The sequence below is a fragment of the Zalophus californianus genome, chromosome 8, assembly GCF_009762305.2.
Source record: "Zalophus californianus isolate mZalCal1 chromosome 8, mZalCal1.pri.v2, whole genome shotgun sequence".
In the NCBI taxonomy this organism is placed as follows: Eukaryota; Metazoa; Chordata; class Mammalia; order Carnivora; family Otariidae; genus Zalophus; species Zalophus californianus.
The window spans coordinates 39770610-39791367 of NC_045602.1; the positions used below are offsets into that span (position 1 = coordinate 39770610).

General features: G+C 49.0%; 1 protein-coding gene across 2 annotated transcripts in view; it reads left to right on the plus strand.

Annotated features, from left to right (window-relative positions):
• Window positions 1–20758, plus strand: part of REEP1 (receptor accessory protein 1) — a 101188-nt gene that overhangs the window by 72816 nt on the left and 7614 nt on the right. The window contains exons 6-7 of one of the 2 annotated variants that reach the window (XM_027624100.1): window positions 14768–14945; window positions 18967–19002. In XM_027624100.1, coding sequence (XP_027479901.1) covers window positions 14768–14945; window positions 18967–19002 — 214 coding nt within the window. The remainder of the gene's footprint in view (window positions 1–14767; window positions 14946–18966; window positions 19003–20758) is intronic. The other variant, XM_027624101.1, reaches the window with a different exon arrangement.

Here is a 20758-nt window from a genome sequence, read left to right on the forward strand (position 1 = left end):
TTCCTATTCAGAGAAGGACCAGCTCCTTCTATAAAACAGAACTGTAGTGAGGTGTCCGCCCTCCAATAGCTGCTGGCAAGGTGATGGATCCCAGTGAGTATCTTTGGAGGGGACGTTCCGTTTTGGTATCCCAAGGAGATGTATCAGGATTTACAAAGAGCAGTGAATGCCAAGATCCTTCTGTTTGAGATGTAACCATTTTGTGCTTTTATTTTTAAGCTGAAAGATAAGAGAACTCAGAATCGCTAAATTCTTAATTCATCAGGCCAACTTTGCAACACAAAGCTACAGAAACCTTCTCTCAGCCTGTCTCTCTACCCCATCTCTTCTGCTTCTGAAGCCTGAAGGAAAATGGGTTACTGCTCTTTGCTCCGCTCAGTCACAGAGCGTAAATGTGATGTATTTATCAGGGTGGCTCAGTATGGGTCTCCCGGCCATTCAGCAGCGTGTGTGTAAATTTTATTCTGATGGTAATTCTGTAGGGCCATCCTTTTCCAGGTCTGCCTCAAGCTGGAGCCTCCAGAGTCTTGATACCATCTTGGCCAACCACTGCCAGCCCCTCAGACCACCCGGGGAAGCCCGTGGGCCCAGGCCTCTGGCCAGGCACCTTACAACAACTAAACGCGGAAGAAGCTCCAGACAGTCTGAAACTTGCCTCAGGAAATAACTGCTCATTAGTTCTTTCTAGTTGTGCTACAGTAGTGAGGGATGCCCGCTTCCTGTTGAATTTGGTTTCAAATGGGAACGTTTTCTGCCTTTTGGGGGCTTTGCTTTTCCTCTCTAAACATAAATATCTTGAGAGAGAAAACACATCTTCTCTTCCAAAAATAATGCCCTCTATTTTTGAAACTGATGTGTACTTAAAAAGAAGTAAATCCAATCTGGCTGAGGGGTAAATCTGTGGTTTCCAGAGCAACAGCGGATCACTCCAGGCAGGGGTCAAAGGATGGTGACTCACCAGTGAGTCCAAATCTGGCTTTCATGTCCAAACCACCTGGGAAGCTTTGTTTTCATTTTTTAATAGATTCTCCGATGTGCTGATTCAGAATCTCAGGCAGTAGGCCCAATCTCTATTTTTAACAAGTTCCCCAGATAATTTTTAAACAGCCAGCTCTGTACAGGTCACTGCCTGAGGCCCCTTCCAGAACCAGAAGCGCACAGGTGATTAGGGTTAGAGCACTTCATTTGAACATTCCTGGGATGCAGAATTAGCTTCTTAGACGTGTTAACGTTGAAAATGAGAAAGTGAGGTGTGTGTGTTTCATTTCCTTAAAACTTCATGCCAGTTGGGAAATATTATGGTGGGAAGACAAATTCCTCTCCCTCTTTGTAATGCTCCAAAGAGCCTAGCACAGTGCACTGCACCCAGCTGAGCCCTGAACAACCTTGGGATTCCCCTGGGGGGATAGAGCAATTTTGGGGGGGGGGAAGACAGCCTGCCAAGTCACCCATGACTAGGGTGACCATATACGTTAATGTCCAAACCAGGTCACATCTGAGAGGGAAAGAGGTGCTGGAATAATTACACCAGGAATAGGTATACATGAGGCCTGTCCCAAGCAAACCGGGACTTAGGGTCACCCTACTCATGGCTCCATTTAACAACTCTTGGGCCCTGCCTGTGTCCTCCTGGAAAACACCCTCAACTCACAGATCCGTTCTCACTCTAAATATCTACCGCATTTGGCCAAATGGACACACAAGAGAGTGTGAGGTAACTAAAAGACTGTCTCTTACTTCAGACAGATTAAGGGTCAGGTGCCTGGATGAGGGCTCACTCCTCCCCTGTCTTCTGCTCTTTTTTCCATCCTTTGAAGGCTCCCCAGAGGGGAAGTATGGAACTTCAAAGATCTTTTAGATACTTTTGTTTCTTTCCTTTTTTTTTTAATTGAAGTGTAATTGACATGTAAGATTACATTAGTTTCAGGTGTACAACATAATGTGGACACAATTGGAGTTAATCCCCTTTTTTTTCTTGTAATGTTGAGCCCTGTCCCTCAAAAAAAAAAAAAAAAAAAGAATGCATGGTTTTTTCATCATCAGGAAGAGTGAAGAAACTTTGTACACCATATTGTACCAATGTAAGCTATTCTTAATGTTAACATATTTTATCTTAGAACTGGAAGAACAGAAACAAGACAATTACACATGGGAAAGTCCTCCCCAGGCCCACTAACCCCCTCCCACTCCTAGTTTCCCCCAGGGTCTCATCCCTCTCTCTGGAAGCATGGGTACATCTTTTCTTTCTATGAAAACTGCTCTCTCTCCTCCCTGAGGACACCCTTCTGAGGGACCATCTGTCTAAACGTCCCTTGTCTCTGAGTTGGCTCTGCGCCTAGATGTGGGGTGTTTCCTAGCTGGTAATTCCAGCCAGAGGGAAAATTGAGCCCCACATTTTTTTTTTTTTAAGACTAGAACTAGAAATCTCTCTCTCTCCTTAAAAATAATACTCTAGAACCGGTGGAAACACAACCTCACACACAAGAGAAACCATAGTAAGAAAAACCAATTGATCAAAAGTTGGAAAATGGTGAGGCGTCCAAGGCCACCCTATGGTTCTTGAACTTGGAAGCACATGATAGGTTTCTTCTACCTGCCCGGTTCTTAGACCTGGTAAACCAGCCTTGCTTTTTATTTGTCTCATAACTTGAAAAATAATGTGGTTTTACTCCCCCTAGAGATCCTATCCCTAGAACAGTTCCACTGGTACCCATACCATTGGTAAAGTCACCTGGTTAAAACACTGCTCCGGGTAGTGCTGACATTCTGTGGATTCGGGATTCTTCTGCCCCAGATTGTGTGTGGGCTTTTCTCCCTAGAATCTAGTATTTCCTATTATATTGTTAGCTTCTGGAGATGAGGGGCTCTAGATTCTTTTCCTTTGTTTCTTGCTTAGGAAAAAAAAAAAAACACAAAAAGCAGAATAAAGATCCAAACAGTGCCTACTTGTTTAGTGTTCTGCGCGCATAGCTACTCATCAAGCCTTGCTGATTGATCTGAAGGATAAACTTTTTTGATTCTCTAGTCCTGCTCTACACAAGCAGCTCTTTACATCTGAATTAATTAGAAGCAAGTGCATTTAAAATGCAGTTCCTCAGTCATACTAGTCGCATTCCTAGTCCTCGGCGGCCACGGTAGCAGGTGGCTGGCACGGACACAGAACGTTTCTGATGTCACAGAACGTTCTCTTGGGCAGCACTGCCCCAAGCCATCTCTGAAACCTCTTGGGTTCTCTTTGCCTTATTTTCACCCCTCTACCTGCAGTGCCCTGGCTTTGACAGGACCCCTCCCTTACCCACTCAGCAGTGTGGGGCCTCTGTATATGAGGTTCACCAGCAAAAGAGGGAGATGGAAACTCAGCTTATAACATCACCCATGGTGTCACTCTCATTTCTCCAAAGTCTTCCCTGGTCCAGCCCCACTTTCACACCATGACTCCATTTCCCCAATTTGCCAGCATGGTCGGCAGCCACTGGGGGATGCCAGGTCTTGGTTATAGCCCTAGCATCTGAACAGCTGCGCACAAGCCACAGGAAGACAAATTGTAGTGTTTTCCCACTCGCTTTTTAAATTCCCACTCAATTTTGCCTTAAAAATAAAACTCTACGAAACAGTTCAGCATAGTTTTTTTTTTTTTCTAAAGTCCTCTCTGTATTATCCTTCCCTTTTATCCATCACTGCTTTATCGAAACCTCTTGCTTGAAAAAAATACTGCTCTCAAACCTTCATGAGACTTTGTTTTTGGAACCAGAAGCTCACTCCCAGAAGCTCATAAGACTAGTGACTTGGGGCTTCTGGACAGACTAGAGTTGTTTCTTCTTGCCTTTGGGTTTTTTTTTTTCCCTAGCTACCTATTATATACTAATTAGTTGTAAACTACCTGTTTACAGTGAATCAGAGGGCAGGTTTTGATTTCCCTTTTATAAAACTTCCCTGTCTGGGCTCCTGCTCAGAAGGTATTTCCAGGGAAGAAGAAAAGAGTGCTGCCCCCTCCAGGTCCCCGTGTCTCACTTCACTGTCACACCCTCGGAGCTGAGGAACATTCCCGAGCCATTGTGCGAGGGTTACATCAAGTTAGCCTTCTTTCTTCTGTTTTAGCCAAGGACCATGTGACATACAATTAATATTTAGAATTCACCACAAAAACTGGTTTTAAACGCCAAGATTTATCTAAACTGTCACAGACAGCCGGCTGACAGAGTTTGGAAGTACCGCCTACCCTCTGGGGCTCCCAAACAAAGTGACTTGCACCCCAGCTGAGCTTTCCGAAACTTGTCGAGGCAGAACCACTCAAGACTTCCTGCCAGAGCGGGTCTACCATGTTGGCCTTCGTCACTCAACAGTGCATCTTCCTGGATTCCTCTTCTCCTGTGTTTCTCCCAGGACTGCTGCCTCACCTCCCCTCACCGCAGCTGGTAGACGACTAGGGAGAGGACAACACGCGGAAGATGCAGAGCCACCAGTCTGCTGAGGAGGAAGGGCTGGGAACTCACGCAGATGTCTCTCGCCTCCTCTCTGTTCCGAGTTTCCCTGTGGAGGTGATACGTAGCCGGATGTCTGAGTGGGAGGAGAGAAGGCTGCCCGCTTACCTGGTCTCTGACAGGAAGTCTGAGGAAGCATTTTTGAGATCACCTGTGAGCAGGAAGAGCTGCTTCTTGGCTGCGGTGATGTGGCGCCTTCTTGGTCATCTCCGCCTCCCTGACTCTTCTCTCCCGCCCGCTCCATTCCTCCTCCTGTAGCTGCGCCCCTCCCCACAGCGTTGGGCGGGATCTCTCCAGGACCCCACCTCACTCTCCTTTCCCTCACCTTCCGCTGTCCCCCTGATGCACTGGTTCTCAGATTGACTTCTCTGCCGGGGGCTCAAGTACAGCGTTTCTGATTCTCCGCTGAACTTCTCCTCCCCTTGTCTGCTTGATACTTTTAGTCAGCATTTCCCTAACTCTGAGTCTGCCCCTCCTCTTGTGTCCCATCTTTGTCTGAGGACAATGAAATCACCATCCACCCTCTCAGGCCTTCAGGCTCCAGATTTCAGTCATCTTTGGTGCTCCTCCTTCTTCCCCACTTACTCTTCAAGTCCTGCCCATTTGACATCCCTTCCCTTTCTCCAGGCTTTCTTCCCCACCCCCTTCCTTTCAGCTTGGACCATTGGAGTAGCCAGGCAAGTAGTCACTGCTCCTCTCGTCTCCCTTCCTGCTTGAGCCCCGATCCCAGCTCTTCCTGCTTGTCCTGTCTCCCCTTACCTTTCTGGCTCCTCTTGCGCTGCACTCACAGTACCATCTTATGTCCTCTTCTAGAAGTAGCAACTCTGTGTGCTCTTTCTAGAACTTTCCCTTTCCTACCTCTCCTCCTGTCGGTCCTTCATCTGTCTCTGTTGCCACCTGTTTGAAATCCTGTCCACCTTTCAAGGTCAAATGCCACCTTCTCCACAGAAACCTCTTCTGATTCCAGGTGGAACAACATGTTCTCTTGCTTCTTGGTCCCCACGTGGCACTCTGTTGTGATCATTATGATTCATGTCTTATCTAGTAGGTGCTCAGTCAATGTGAAAGGAATGAAGAACTTTCCTACATATTTTTAGCTGTGTCAGCTAATAGAGCAATGGTTAGCATCACGGGTGGGCCTTGGAGGTAAGTAGAGCCAGATTAAAAACTCCAGCTCCCACACTTACTGCTTCATCTCTGTGAGTCTCAGTTTCTTCACCTGCAAAATGGGCTTGACCATGGTGCGTGCCACCAAACAATTATGAGACAGTGAACCTAAAGACTGCAGAATGCAGAGCTCATACTAAATGAGCTCATACTAAATAAAGGTTGCCTATTATTCACTTCTCCTGTATGTTGGTTTGATCTTGAGGCTGATCATTATTCTGTTGAGCAGAATAAAAGAAACGTCAGATGTTGGCATTGGGCAGCCATTTACAATTCAGACTCTTCTGGAGAGGAAGCTGAGTTTCCCTCTCGTGTGGATCTAGACTCTCTTCCCGTCTTTTCTCTTTGGTGTGGTTGTGTGAGTACAGTATCTGGTGCTACCTGGGCTCTTGTCCCAGTCAGCCTTGCCCGTGCTGGGTCTCCTGGGGCAAGCCACCCTCCAGCCCTCGCATTCAGGTCCCTCATTGCTCTCTGCCCGACTTTCCATACCGTTGTTTCCTCCTCCTCTTCAGCCTCCAGCTGAGTGGGTCCCTGGGGTCAGCTTCCAACTGTCAGCACCTGCCCTCCCCCAAAAGAGAAGGAATGTCAAACCTGTGGGTTGCTAGAGCAGGCAGGAGCCTTAGATGCAATCTTTGTCACCCCTTACTTCACAGGACTGGACACTGAGACCCGGATGTTGAGGGGTGCACCCAGGGTCACACAGCTGGGAGATGCCAAGCTGGGTTCCCAGTGAGACTTTCTAGTTCCCTGCATCACTGCAAGCACCCCCAGGCTCCTTCCCCAAACCCCCCCCACCCTTCCCCCCATGCTGGGCTGACACTTCCTGACCATTATGTGCTGGGGTCACATCACCAGTCCCCGAGAACCCATGGCTGAGTCCCTGAGAGATGACTGTCTGCCACTGAGATTTTTAGAGTCAGTCACAGCCCTGGATACTTCTCAGGTTGTCTACCTGCTCTTGTGACCATTTTATATCAAATGTCCCTCGGAATGAAGAAGGCGCATTAATATGCATAAGGCGGCTGGCAAATGGCACCAGGGCAGGCTCCCTCTTTGCCCTGAGGCAAGGCTGGGGCAACACTGAAGTGCAGGATGTGGTACATACTAGGTTGAAGGAATTTGGAGGACAGATACATGTTACTGTAAGATCTAGTTCCTTTAAAGCTTCATCACTTTACGATAATGTGGGCATATTTGCAAATACAACTCTAGCTCTACTTCTCACTAACGGTGGAACAAATGGGGATGCCCTTCCCCCTCCGACCCTAGTCCTTTCTCCCCCTCATTGTCCTTTGGCAACATCCCTCCTGTGTCCCCTCCACTCCCCGCCCAGGAGGAGGGATCCTCTACCACATCACCCTTCCCTCAGGACCTTTGCCTCTCCAAGGAGGAAGCTTGGACCAGGAAAAGCTTCACAGCTGGGACTCGGTGGTGGACTTGTACATGTGAGGGCAGGGACATCAGCTGTGTGTGAAGAGTCCTTGCTGGTGACCCTGAAACCCTATCACCGGGGTACGGGCCTGACTCAGGTGGCCAGGCCACAGTATCCTTCCCCTTTCTTTCGGATGCTGCAGCCCTGGCTTCACTCAAGTTCAAGCTCCACCAGGTGTCAGCCAGCTGCCCTCTCTCCCTCCCCTGATAGTCAGCCCCACGTTGTGTCATCTTTGTCATTTGCTGCCTTGTGTGCATTTGTGTCTAGATGCCCCGGGCTAGACTGTGAGCTCCTTGGGAGTAGGAATCCTGTATCATGTTTCATATTCATCTTTGTTCCTCTGTGGGGCTTCACACGGAGCTTTGTCAACACTCCCTCTGCATCTGCTGTGAATGGAGGAAGAAAGAAAGGAGTGAGCGAGTGAGCGAGTGAGTGAGAAAGTGAGCGAGTGAGCGAGTGTCCTAGGTGAAGACAGCATGGCGCTCTTCAACCCGGTTTTGTAGGCTTGGTGCCCATGGCTTTTTTTTCTTTTCCCCTTTGTCAGGTGGCTCGACTCTTTCATTTTGTCTCCTCTTTGGACCTCAGAGAAGGGCAGGTAACCCCGTTGAGAGATGTGACTAACTCCAAACCGATCCAGTCAGGTAGAGAGGCTAGCAGCCCCCTCTGCCCACCACCAACCCATGGTCTGGATCCAAGCCAGGTGTTTCTTCTCCCGACACCTGTGTGTGTATGTGTGTATTAATCCCAGAGCCAGTCCCACTTCAGCATCCTTCCAGAGCCTCTTTTTTGTGTTAATTTGGTAGCAGCTAACATGTGATTAACTTACTTGAGTTTTGTTTTTTTTTTTTCTTTGTTTAATGCCGAGAGAATGAGTTGAATCTGATGATTGATGCTGTTGTGGGAGAAATCCTGTCTCGTTGTTTCTTTCTCCTTTGTTTGTTAATCTAACGCTATGTCACCATCAAGGCGCCCCATCTTCATCCAGCATGTCGAAAAGGAGCCTGCTTGGCAGTGATGTGGAGCATGTGTAGCTATAGAGGTTAACTCTGTCAGCGAGGTGGGTAGCCCTTTAGAAGGAAGCACTAACTCTCTTTTTGAATTACCAGTGGGAAATGTGGTTATGCTGGTGGCTTTCTTATCAATTGCCTGACTCACTAAAACCTATTGTCTTTATTCTCTTTGTCATCAGTTACAGGCATTCGATATCTGTGAAGGCTCTGCTGGAGCCTTCCCCTGTGACTTGGTGTGTCTCTCTGGTAAAGAGGACCTCATCAAGGGCTTGCAGCCAAGCTTAGCTGCTGTGTTGAATCCGGGCTCTGTGGGCCCTAATGGCAGGCATCCTATTAATGGTAAATTGTTTTACTTGGAATGCCAGATTATTAAAGGTCTGGGTTTTCCAGGAACACACCCCCTCCCCTGACTAAGAAAAACATCAAAATGGGCACTTGGCTGGCTCAGTCCGTAGAGCACGCAACTCTTGTTCTCAGAGTTGAGAGTTTGAGGGCCACGTTAGGGGTAGAATTTACTTTAAAGAAAGATAATTAAAAAAGAAAAACATTAAAACATACAGAATTTGGTGTGTGTTGGCTAAGTGGCTTTCTCATTCCTTACCAATTGAGGGAGAGATTAAAGATCTCATATTAATAGAAAGTTCAGTGACACAGTTTACCTTTTGAAGTCTTATTTTCTAGGAGTTTTAGTTAGAAAATAAAGATTAAAGAATTAGGAATGGATTACCCTCCCTTGTCCCCAGGCACATCTGTGGAATTTCTGGGGGTTCTAGGAGCACCGATGAAAGAACCCCCAGGCCATATTGTGTTTACATGCCCAGAAAGCAGCCAACTGGGTCTGTGAAAACAAACAACATGTAAACAAGCAACAATAACAGAACTGGGTAGACGTGCTTATAACACCATAGGGAATGAAGAAGTCAGGAGTACAAGAGATTATAGGTAAGTAAGAGATTTGTTCTCATGGAAGGCTGAGTATGTCTCCCTTCTCAGTCCCATGATGACAGCCTTTGGAGAGACTCTTCCAGAGGTGGGCTGGTAAGGACAGTGCTGACATGTGGTATGACAGCCCCAGGGACAGGCTCAAATGTACCTGAAGTAGGCTGACCTAGCATTCTTAGCTTTTCCTATGGCTCATATTCTAAACTGAGTGTTGGCTGGGGAGGAAGTTGATACAGGACTTTAAACACACACACACACACACACACACACACACACACACACACACACACGCTGGAATCTATTCATCCATCAGAGTTGCCATGGGAGACCCAACTTTTATTTTAGAGATTTTCAAATAATTCTAGAATCCCTTATTTTGGAATTGCAATCAGAGCCAGATAATGAGCCACAGAAGAGGGTCGTAGATTCCTGAACTCAGAAGTTTCCAGTTGGAAGGGAATCTTGTTCAGTGCTTTAATTTCTCAATGAGGTTGCAAGGCTGAGAAAGACCAAGGTGAATTGGTCAAGGCCCCTCATAGCAGAGTTGAGTCTAGGCTCTCGGAGCTGGACAGTGAATACATTGCACTGTCTAGAGACACCACTTCTTCCTTCTCTGTTCTCATTTATTTTTTAAAAAATAGTTCCGTGTCATTCTTTTTTGGTCTAGGTGGCATTTGTCAGCATCACGCAAGCCCTGTATTTACAAAAATGGGTCCTCAAGGCCATCTTGGGAAAGTGCTGTGAGTGTTCTGAAAATGAATTGGTAATGATTTCTTAAAGGTAATACACGTTTATGGTATAAAATCCTAAAAGCACAGAAGAGGGCATGCAGTGAAGAGTTGGTCGTACTCCTGCCCCTGTCCTCCACTGGCGCGGCTGCTTTAAAAGAAACCTGTGACCTTTCAGCAGGCACTTTCACCAATGCATTCATTTGGCCATTAACCCAGGATAAGGGTGATAGCCCCATCTCCTTAGCAGACAAAACTGCACAGACCTCCTCTGGCACAGAATGAAGTGGCAGCTCTGAGTGGAGGGTGACCAAGAAATCTACTTCTCCTTCCACTTGGCCCCCATCTTCACCTACCCACGTCCTCCAAGGCCAGGTCATGTGTGGTCTCCTGTGGTAAGCCTGGCCTCTCTGACCTTTGCACCCGCCAGCCCTCTGGCATTTCTCATACACTCCTTGAGGACAGAGCTCGAGTCCCTGCTCCACAGGATGCTCCTTCCGGTCTGGGACCCTGGCCAATGCACTGGGTGGAGGTGGGGATTTCCTGTTGCTGCACGTTACTGAGGGGATTGCTCAGTAAATGGCCGTATGTTCCTTCATTGAACTCCTTGACCCCTACTGTGTATCAGACAGAGAGGCAGACACCAAGGCTGCACTAGTAAATAAAACAAACAGTCTAGAGGAGAAGACAAACCAACAAACAATAGCAGTAGTTAAATATAATTGTGTGACATGCTACAGGGAATCCCAGACTGCACTGAGAGCCTATGTCAGGTTGCTGAGCTGGTCAGAGAAAACTTCACGGAGAAGTGCAACCATATTGCATTGAACCTAAAATGCTGTGGTTTCTAAGATATACTGTTATCTTATGTACCTCTAAGAAAGAAGATATTGCCAATTAAATTAGGACAGAATGCTTTTGTGTTTAGAATTTTTACTTCTGCTTATCAAAAGGACTCTTTTAGACTAGTTTAGACATAGATTCTTCGTGTGTCACTTTTGTACATACATTAAAAGGAACATATAAGCACAATCAGTTGGTTGAGGTCTTCCTAACCTTAGTTCTTCACTTTCTGAGTCTGACTCTTCTGAATCACTTCTCAGCTGAGCTCCTCCATATCCCTTTATGACTATGTCATATCACTGCCTTCCAGAGCACTGGTGATACAGAGCTCTTGTCTCTGGGATTTTCATCCACGCTGCCGATACCCATTCTGCCAGGTTGGATGCTGCCACTTTCTTGATCTTACCAGAGGTGTCAGTGGAATGTGTTTCAGACAACCGGGACTCCTATTTCTTCTTCACGTGGTTCTTAATGGTTTGTGGTTCAGTTCAGTTGTCCAGTCCATGCCATGAGGAATAATAACCAAATGCATTCATATGTAGACAATGACAGTGATAGATATCAAGGCAACAATAATTGTAAGACACACCCCCATCTCAGAGATGAGAAAAATATGTACGTCTTGAAATTGATTAAAGTCATTTACAAGAAGTCTAGGAGTAAGTGGGTGCTGTCATTATTCTAGTGAGGAAGTGATGTCAAGGCTCTGGATGGATGTTTCTATGAGTCTCTTAGTCACAAGATGGCAGCTCCACCATGCTCAGAGGCAGAAAACAGGGAGCAGGGTCAGGCCTTTCTTCTCTTAGCAAGAGAAAATACCTTCCCCAGAAATCCCTTAGCAGATCTCCCCTTACATTGGGCAGAATTACATCACATAGCCATCCATCGCTACAAGGGGGAATTGGGAAATCTGTTTTTTGTTTGTTTGTTTGTTTTAACCATGTCAAGAATGGGGTTGGGGATGACTTTTGGATGGCCAACTAACAGTATAACCCACTGTGGGCAAATTCGTTTGAGATACAGTGAGTGAACCTGAAACACTGTAGGACCTCAAAGGCCTTAATATTGTAATGTGGCTCATTGAATTATGGAGAATATGGCATTAAACTTTAACAAACTTAGGGGATCCAACTTTATTTTCACAAAATAGGAAGCCCAATTTTGCGGAGTACCAGTGAACAATTCTTGGTTGTTCCCAGAATAATAAAATGGAGGTTCTTCAGAGCAGAGCCAAAGTGGCAGCGTGGATTGGGGTCTGTGGAAAGCGAATGGCAGTGAGGTTTGGAGAGGAGCCTGAGCAGGGCTGAGAGGTTTACAAATGAGAGAACCATATCAATTCTAACCATTTCAGATTGTTTTGACAGATAAAGGCTAATTTGTTTTCGAGATCTTGTATCCATGCTGCTGTGATGTTGCCTGAGTCAGGACTGTGTTGATACAGAGCGACTATTATCCCTTTTTCTTTCCTAACCTCTGCCACTTCCAGTCTTCATGATGCTCGTGATATTGGAGCTAGGCTGGCTGGCTGGCTTCTGGGAGTGGAACTGAGTGCTTTGCCGAAAAGGACATGTACGGTGTCCGCTGCTGCATGCTCTCAGATACATTGCTGAGCATTTTGCAAGAGCTGCTAGACACATTGATGGAGTTCGTCCCCGGCCATTTATTTGGGCTTGGGGTCATGAAGCCCCTCCGTGTCCTTTTGGCCAGATGCTCTCTTTTGATTTTTTATTTTGACAACAACTTGTGTGTCTCAGGCAACAGTATCCTCCTCACTGTCACCATCATCATCATCACCATCACCATCATAACTGGCATTTTTTGAACACTTACTATGCATTGGGCTTTATAATGGATAGTATTTGGGCATAAACTCATGTAATCCTCATCATGTGGATGCTCCTTGGCAGAGAATATTGAGGGGTGGACAGAGGTGAAGGTCACCCAGCTATTAGTGATACGGCTGTAATTTGACTCTAGTCTGATTCTAGAACCCTTGCTCTTAATCTTCACTTTCTGTAGCTTCTGGTACGGCAGCTCTGTGTGGTTATTTGTACATTTGTCTTTTTACATTTTGTCCGAAATCGAGCTGTATATTTGGTGTTTCCTAAGAACACCTAGCACACTGTCTTGCCCAGAGAACTTGTCCTTGATAAATAATTGTTGAACAGAAGTAACTGAACGGGAGGAAGACTGAAAGCGAGCCAGTGAGTGGTCTTCTTGGGCGTGAACCTAACGCTGAATGACTCCACTGTCCACAGCAGTATTTCTCTCCTCTTTTCAGAGTCCGTTTTTGTCCTTTAGTCCTCTCATTTCTTCTAAGTTCTCGATGTCCCCTAAAATGCTTCCAAGTGGGTCATTGGCTGATAGGTTTTGGAGGGGATTATACTGGGCAGCTACTCCCACCTGGTTTTTGTGGCACAGACCACCCAACTGTTAATGTCTAGAAGGTGAGCCCTCAGACCCCTTGGCCACCATCGTGCAGTGTGGTATCTGAGGCTACCAGGGGGATTTCCATCTCTTTTTTACATCAGACATCCCTTTGCCTGGATTTACAATTTGAATTGTATCTGTTTGATTACTTAAACAGTTTTCCTTTTTGCTGTTAGTTTCCTAGAGATGTTTTTATATCTTTGGTAGAACTGATCTTTTTCATATTTTCATGCATCTTTGTTTTATTCTGACATTTCTTCTAGACCTGTCTGCAAGCTCCTTTTGTTTCCCCCCTTCCCTCTAACGAACTCATTCTGCATTTGCTCCTTTATCTGACTGGCTCTTTGACTAGTCACTTCTATGGACTGCTGTGCTTTGTTGGCCTTTTTCATTGCCTTTTTTTTTTTTCCTCCTTAAGTAAAATGAAAAAAGTCCTCCAAACCCTCTGCCATGTTGAAAGCGTCCCACCAAGCTGTTTTGGTGCTTGTTTGTTTCATCAATCCCACCCCCAATCCAGAGCCCTCTTGTTAGCTGTTCTCACTGATTTTGTGCTGATCTGTTGGTTCTGTTCGATCTGTCGTGCCTTATTGTCCCCAAGTCCTCTAGCTCTCTAGAACCACTCTTTCCTTCATTATCCAAACAGAATACCTCCTCCCCCTTCCCCTGCTGTCCCATGTACCCATGGGAAGTCTGCAGGTCCTTCAGTATTTCTGACGACACCAAACTTCATCCATTTGCTTGCTGGTTACTTGCCTGGCTCCTTCTGCTCCAATCCCAACCCAATTCTCAATAACCCCAGTCTCCTACCAGAGCCCATTCCCCTCTCAGGTTCCTTCTCCCCCAAACACAAGCTCCCTCTCCAGCCCCTGAGGCGCCCCTGAGGGAAAGCCGCTCTCCCTGAGGCTTCACTGTGATCCGTTTCACTCTGACACAGATTCTCTCACCCAGACAGCAAGGACCTTCCCTTTCATAAGTATAATGGATTGATCTTGCTTTCCTAAACAAAAGAATAATTTTCCCCTGAGATGAATTCTGTGACTCTCTCAGAATATGAAATGGTTATAGTCAGCAGAGTTTTTTTTTTTTTCTTAGTATCATTTTTTTCCCCTTCCTGATTCATTACCTTTTGGGTATTTTATGAAGCTCAAATGCGAGAATGGAAGTAAATGTGCCTCATAAACAGTAACATGAACAGATAAGAGAAATTGCTATTGTCAAACATTTTAAAAAATACTGGCTGAATATTATTTCCTTGGAAAAGAGTAAGGACTGAGCACATAGATGATTATGTTTTGCTCTTTCTGACCAGATCCTTGTGTACTGGGAACTGAGCAAAATGTGGCTATGTAGGGATTTTTATTTATGTCAAGCCAGAGAAGCAGCAAACAACCCCTCAAGAGCAGGAACTGCAGGCAACAATTATCCCCTTGGCCCTGGGTCTGTCCCCGGCTCTAGCTCATCCTGCGATGGGGGGCATCTGAAGGACATGAAGGAGCCGGGAGCCAGAGGAACAATTACTGAGACCCACAGGAGGCCCTGGAACATTCTGGGCCTTGAGCCTCTCAGTGCTCCCAGCAAGTCCACCAGGCACCTGCCCCTCTGCAGAGTCCTTCCAGCTCTTGAGTTCCACCTGGCTGACTGTCAGAATCCCCTTTTGTGGTGTCTGCCCCCCACAACTGCCTGTGCGGTGTGGGGCAGACCTCTGACGCGTGCCCCCTCCTGTGTTGTATCCAGGGACAGGGTGCCTTATCGGAGAGACTCCGGAGCTTCAGCATGCAGGACCTCACCACCATCAGGGGTGATGGTGCCCCTGCTCCCTCCAGCCCCCCCCCACCGGGGTCTGGGCGAGCCAGCAGCAAACACGGCCAGCCCAAGATGTCCAGGAGCGCTTCTGAGAGCGCTGGCAGCTCAGGTAGGTGTCCTTCACTCCTCCCCCTTCCCAGTTTCTAGGCCTTGCTTTCACTGCGAGCGGCCCGGTCCACACCACGTGCCGTGTAACCTGGAGTTGCCGTCCACACAGATGTCCGTCCGATCGTGCCAGGCCTGCCGAGAGGCAGAGCACCACTTGGGCCAGGATGGGAGGCTGGCCTGAGGACTCTGATCAGGGGCAGGCAGGATTAGGCCATCTGCACCAAAGGTCTTGCCTGCTCCATCTGATGATCTGAGGGTTTGGGGGTGGTTGGGGAATAGTGCCTGAACCAAGCCTGGAGGCAACAGGCCTGGCTGGCCCTGGGCCAAGGCAGCTTTCTCTGCTCTCTTCCTCTCTGACCCTGTACTCCCGGGAGGGCTTACCTGCACCTGAGTGTCTCCTCCTACCCACCCAGGGCTTGTAGCTCTTGTGGTCCCTTTTCCCTGCCCTCTCTCTCTCCCTCCACCGTGTCCTCCCATCCCTGAGCCCATTCACCATGCCACACCCTCAGCCACTACGTGCCAAGGGCTGCACTAGCTCCGAGGTCTGATTCCCGTGGAGGCCACAGCTTTATGGAAACCCCACCTGTATCCCCGATGTCTCAGGTTACTTGTATTAGGATTGACCTGGGGGCCTCGTTAAACATGCAGAGTCCTGGGCCCATCCCCGGAGGTCCCACTAAATCTGGGACAAGACCCAGATATGTGATGGTGGTGAGGTGCAGCCACATTTGGAACCCACTGGTGTCTGACCCATTAGTGGGTTTCAGGCTTATGGAGGGCAGGGGCATGGATTAGGCGGTAGGGAGCTGGGCCAGGATTCACATCTTCCCAGACCATTCCTTGGAGACCTTCCAGGGCCCTTGGCTCTCAGGAGCTGAGCACTGCCGGGTTAATGGTGAAGGGGGTACAGGGGCCGGTTCTGGATTGCCACCTCGACTCCTCACCTTTGGCGGAAAATTGAGCCTCATGGATGGGAATTGGACCACCCTTTTGGAGCCTGTGTCTGTGACATATGCCTGGTGGCTGCCCTGCTCTTAAACATAGAAACAGGGCCACGCAAGCTACCTGTGCTGGGAGTTGCAGCCTGCAGGAGGTGTCTGGGCGCCAAGCCTCAAGGACTCCACCGGACTTTTGGGGGTCTTGGACAGGGATGGGAAAGAAGAGGTCCTGTGGCTGCCCTAGGAATGAGGACTCATGTGCCCTGCCAGGGAGAGGAGAACAGCTCAGAGCCAGGCCAGGTGTCCATCAGTTTCCTCCCTTCTCAGCAATATCCCACTTTACCCTGGCCCCACGTGTGAAGATTGTGGCTTTTTTGTTGGAGGGGAGATGGTTTAACTCTGGCAGGGTTGGGAAGGTAGAAGCTTGGCCACAGCAGTGAGGATCACCTCGGGATGGGGGGTATCTCCTAAGTGAACCCTCTCAGGGGAGTTTAGAATGGAATCCCAGAAGGCCAGGCAGGAACGGACCTCAGGATCATTCAGTCTAACCCTCAGGTTTTACCAATGAAGAGACAGAAGCCCAGGGAAGGGAACTGTCACCAGGGTCACCCACTGATTGGCGTTCTCCTGGGGCCTCCTGACTCCTGGGCCAGTGCCCTCTGGGTGCTCATCCTCTGGCTGCCTAGGTTTCCTTGGGCATCTACAGCTTCTGACCTACTGGGCACTGTCTCAGAAAAAGGGATAGGAACTGGAATTAGGTATCACCTCCACCTTTGGTCAGCTCATTGGCTATAGAGCTTCAAATGAAAACTGTTATTTGGAAGAAAAACAGGCCCCAATTCTGTGAGGCTCAGAAGGCAGAGCAAGAACCAATGGGATAAAGTTGGATAAAGTTCCAAGGGGACAGCTGCTTACTAGCTGTGTGGCCTGGGCAAGCTCTTACCCTCTCTGAACCTCAGATTCTGGATCTGTACACGAGGGATGACAACACCCATTTGTAGGGGTGTCTTGGGGATTCAGATAAGATAATCCATGTGAAAGTGCTTAGGATCACACCTGGTATTCTATGTAGTAGCTCCTCTTATTGTTCCCATTGTTATCTAACTTACCCATGAGAGCACTTTCTAATAGGAAAGTGTCCAGGAGAGAAACAGGCTGCCTTGCGAGGTCCCTGACATTGGAAGGGCCCAAACCAAAGTTGAATGGTCATGTACTGAGGCTCTAGGGAGGTCTTCCTGCTTTGGCCAGCAAGCGGGCCTCAGCAGCCCCACAGTCCCTTGCCCTCTAAGACTATGTTGTCACTATAAAGTGAACCAGGTAGAGGAAGTAGGCTCAGAGAGGTCAGGTACTGTGCCAAGGCCACACAATACCAGATCCAGGCCTCCTGCCTAGACCTCTCCTTGGTGGATGATTCAGGACAGCCTCAGAACATGGGAAAGGGAGAAGTCTGGTAAGGTCTGAAGGCGATGGAAAGCATCTCCTGGGCTTTGACCATGGCCCCAGACCAGCACTAGACAGACACGGGTCTGGGATGCTTTGTTTCGGTGCTGGCCCTGCTGCCTCCCATTAGCAGCGATGCCCTCCGCTGCACCCGGGACTCAGGCTGAGCCCGTGGAACTCACGGAGAAGCAGAGAACCCACGATGCTGCAACATGACGCTGTGCTCCCCGCTGCTCACCCTTGGCCACAGCACCTGTGATTCCAGGGGCCAGAGAAGGGAGGTGCTGACCCAGCAGGGAGGGCAGGGACCATGTGGTACTCACTCCAGCTGTTCTGGGGCCTAAAATAAAAGTCCTTTCAGGAAGAGAGACAGGTGAAAGATGACCCAGTGCCTGGGCATGGGGTAGAAGTACCCAGATCAGAGGCTCCGGGGGCAGTTGGGGATCGAGGTGCCTGGAAGGAAGTCTGGCAAGGGAGGCCCAGCTACAAAGGGCTTGTGTCCCCTCCCTCCCCAGGCGAGGTCGGCTGGGGCCCGAGTCTGGGCTCCCATCCTGGCAGGGCGACCGTGGGCCTGTGTAGAGCAGCAGATGCAGTGCGAGCGAGGCAGACCTTGCCAGGCAGTTGCCACATTTGTTTGCCCGGGGCCTTGATTCGGCCTCCAACCCTTTCTCAGAAAGATACCCCAGGCGGTCGCTACAGGAGAATTTGACCTGGGCACGGAAGACGAGCACAGTTCCCTTGAGCTTTCTCCTCTGAGAAGAGGGTACCGTCATCCCTACTCAGCCTATGTGTGAGGGCTGGGAGGAGAGCAAACAAGAAAATCTGCAACCCCAGACGGACGGCAGCTGTTGAAGGCAGCCTGGCAGCGGGACAGGTCGGAGGCGGTACTGGACCCCGCGGAGGTGTATGCAGCCGTGGGAGGCCACGGTCTCAATGTACATCCAGGCGGATCTCGAATACATGATGCCTAGTGAGAAAAGCACAAAGCAGAGTGAGATATTATGTAACAGCATAAGTAAAATAAAAATACATGCCCGTGGTGTGGAATAATATGGACTCTCCAGGAACACATCGCCCTCCTGACAGAATTTTGTTAGGCCCCGTTTATTGAAAGCTTGGCATTGAACCCTGGGAAGGGTGCAGAGGGTGTTAAAAGAATGATCCTTACCTTCCATGAATGTGGAGACAGTCAGCATGCACTTAGTAAGCACCTACTGTATACCAAGCCCCAGATGTGCACCGAGACCAGTGGAGTTTGCAAGGCAACAGCCAAATGACTGACACTAAGCACTAAGCACTCTGGAGAGTCAGAGGTCAGTCTGAGAAGGTTTCCTGGACGTCATTCTGAACTGGAAGGCGTCGAGAGGAGGACAGGTGTGTGGGCAGGTGCGGTGGGAATTATTTCTTAGAGGACATAAGGCCAGACCCCTGTGGGCCAGGCAAGGGTATTTTCTAGCACCTGAGAGGAAGCTGAACCTGGAATGATCTCCTCCCCAACCTTGGTGTCTCTGCAGAGACCCACATGCCTGGGACCCCTATATTGAACCCACTGGAATTCCCACACCTCACTGGGGCCTCCCTGTTTCCTGGGGCTGGTTCCTGTCGAGTGAGGGATATCCCTGATGATGTCCCCCATCCCTACAGTGTGTACCTGCTGCTCCACCTGCAGGACCCGGAAAGGTGAGTAGGCTGCCAGCCTCTGTGCAGCGCGCTGGACGCTCTCCTCAGGAGGAGGTTCTAACCGGAAGCTGGCGCCTGACCTTGGGGCTCCCTTTCAGCTGCGTAGTCTGTGGGGAGGAGTAAGGAGGTTAAATCCCTAAGATGACAAACCTGTGTTATCCTACAGTGTCTGCAGACTAGGAATTCAGGAGCTGCCTAACTAGGTGGTTCTGGGTCAGGGTCTATTAAGAGTTGTAGTCAAGATGTCAGCCGGGGCTGTAGTCATCTGAAGGCTTGACTGAGCCTTGAGGATCCACCTCTAAGATGGCTCTCTCATGGCTGCTGGCTGCAGGCTCAGGTCCTTACCACATGAGTCTCTCTGGGGCTGCTTGAGCGTCCTTACGACATGGCAGCTGGCTTCACCCAGAGTAAGTGATCCAGTAGAGAGAGGACACGCGGGAAGCCACAGTATGTTTTAGGACCCAGTCTTCGAAGTCACACACCACCACCTCGGCCTTCTTCTGTTTGTTGGAAGTGAGTCATTAGGTCCAGCCCCCATTCATGGGCAGGGAAATTAATCTCCACCTCTTGAAGGAAGGAGTATCAGAGAATGTGTGGAGATATTTTGAAACCACTGCAGGGTCATATTTCCTGGTGCTCTGGTGATGAGGACACAGGAGCTTACCCAGGTCCTGGGAAGTGACAGAGCCCCGTAGTTCCAGGGGTCTTAGTCCAGGTGCAGCTAAGGGAGCCCTGGTCCTGCTTTGCCACTTACTAGCTATGTAACTGTGCGTGAACCACCTAACCACGCTGAGCTTCAATTTCCTCATCGTAAAATAGACGTAAAGATCCTGCTTCCCCACCTCAATGTGTGGTTGTGAAAAGGCTTTTTGTTACAGCCCGCGGCAGCCAGGAAACCTCCGGGAGCAGGGAGGGGCCTGGGGTGTCCCGGTCCTGAACGGGGACTCCGGCTCCCGCCCTCCCTGTGAGCGAGTGATGGCTTGGTGCAGCCATCGTCATGCCGTGGTTGGCCATGTTCTGCTCCTGCTGTTTCCCTAACCTTGACTAGACACATGAGGGACTGGAGGTGGTGCTGGACTCGCTCAGCTCCCCTCTCGTCTGGGTGGGGCCTCAGGTGACTGCTCAGAGCTGTGATCTGGGAGGCTTTGCCCCAGCCCTCCCTTTCTTGCACCCTCTAACACCCACTGCCCCAGAGTTCTCCCCACACTTTCCAGTCTCCCCACGGTCTGCTTGCAAGGAGCCAGGCTGGTCTACACCAAGTCCCTCTGTGCTGGTGGGAAAGTCCCTGAGCTCTGCAGGCCTCTGTCCCCTCCTCCATAAAGTGTGGCCGGCTCTGCAAGCGAAGGGTGCCAGGTGTGAAGTGTCAGCAGATGGTGTTGGGGGGCTGGAGGCCACTCTCAGGCAGTGACACCGTGGGAGAGGAGTTCAGGGGGTCACAGACACTCTGGTCAGAGGACCCCTTCTGGTCCCTTGAGATGATTTTCATCTGTGCATCTCAGACCCCAAAAGAACATTCTCTCCCGACTTCGGTTCCATTCCTGCCCCTCTGTCAGTCGATTCCTTGCCATTTCTGGCACGGGTCTCTTTCTATTATGATTATTATGATCTCTCTTTCCTGCCTCTTCTCTCTACCTGCCTTGATGTAATATAGAACTCAAGTCTGTATTACTGCTCAGAATTAGTCATAGAGGTGTACGTTTTTCTTTAAAAAAAAAAAAATCCAGTGTGTGGGACATCATTTTAAAAAGCAAAGTCA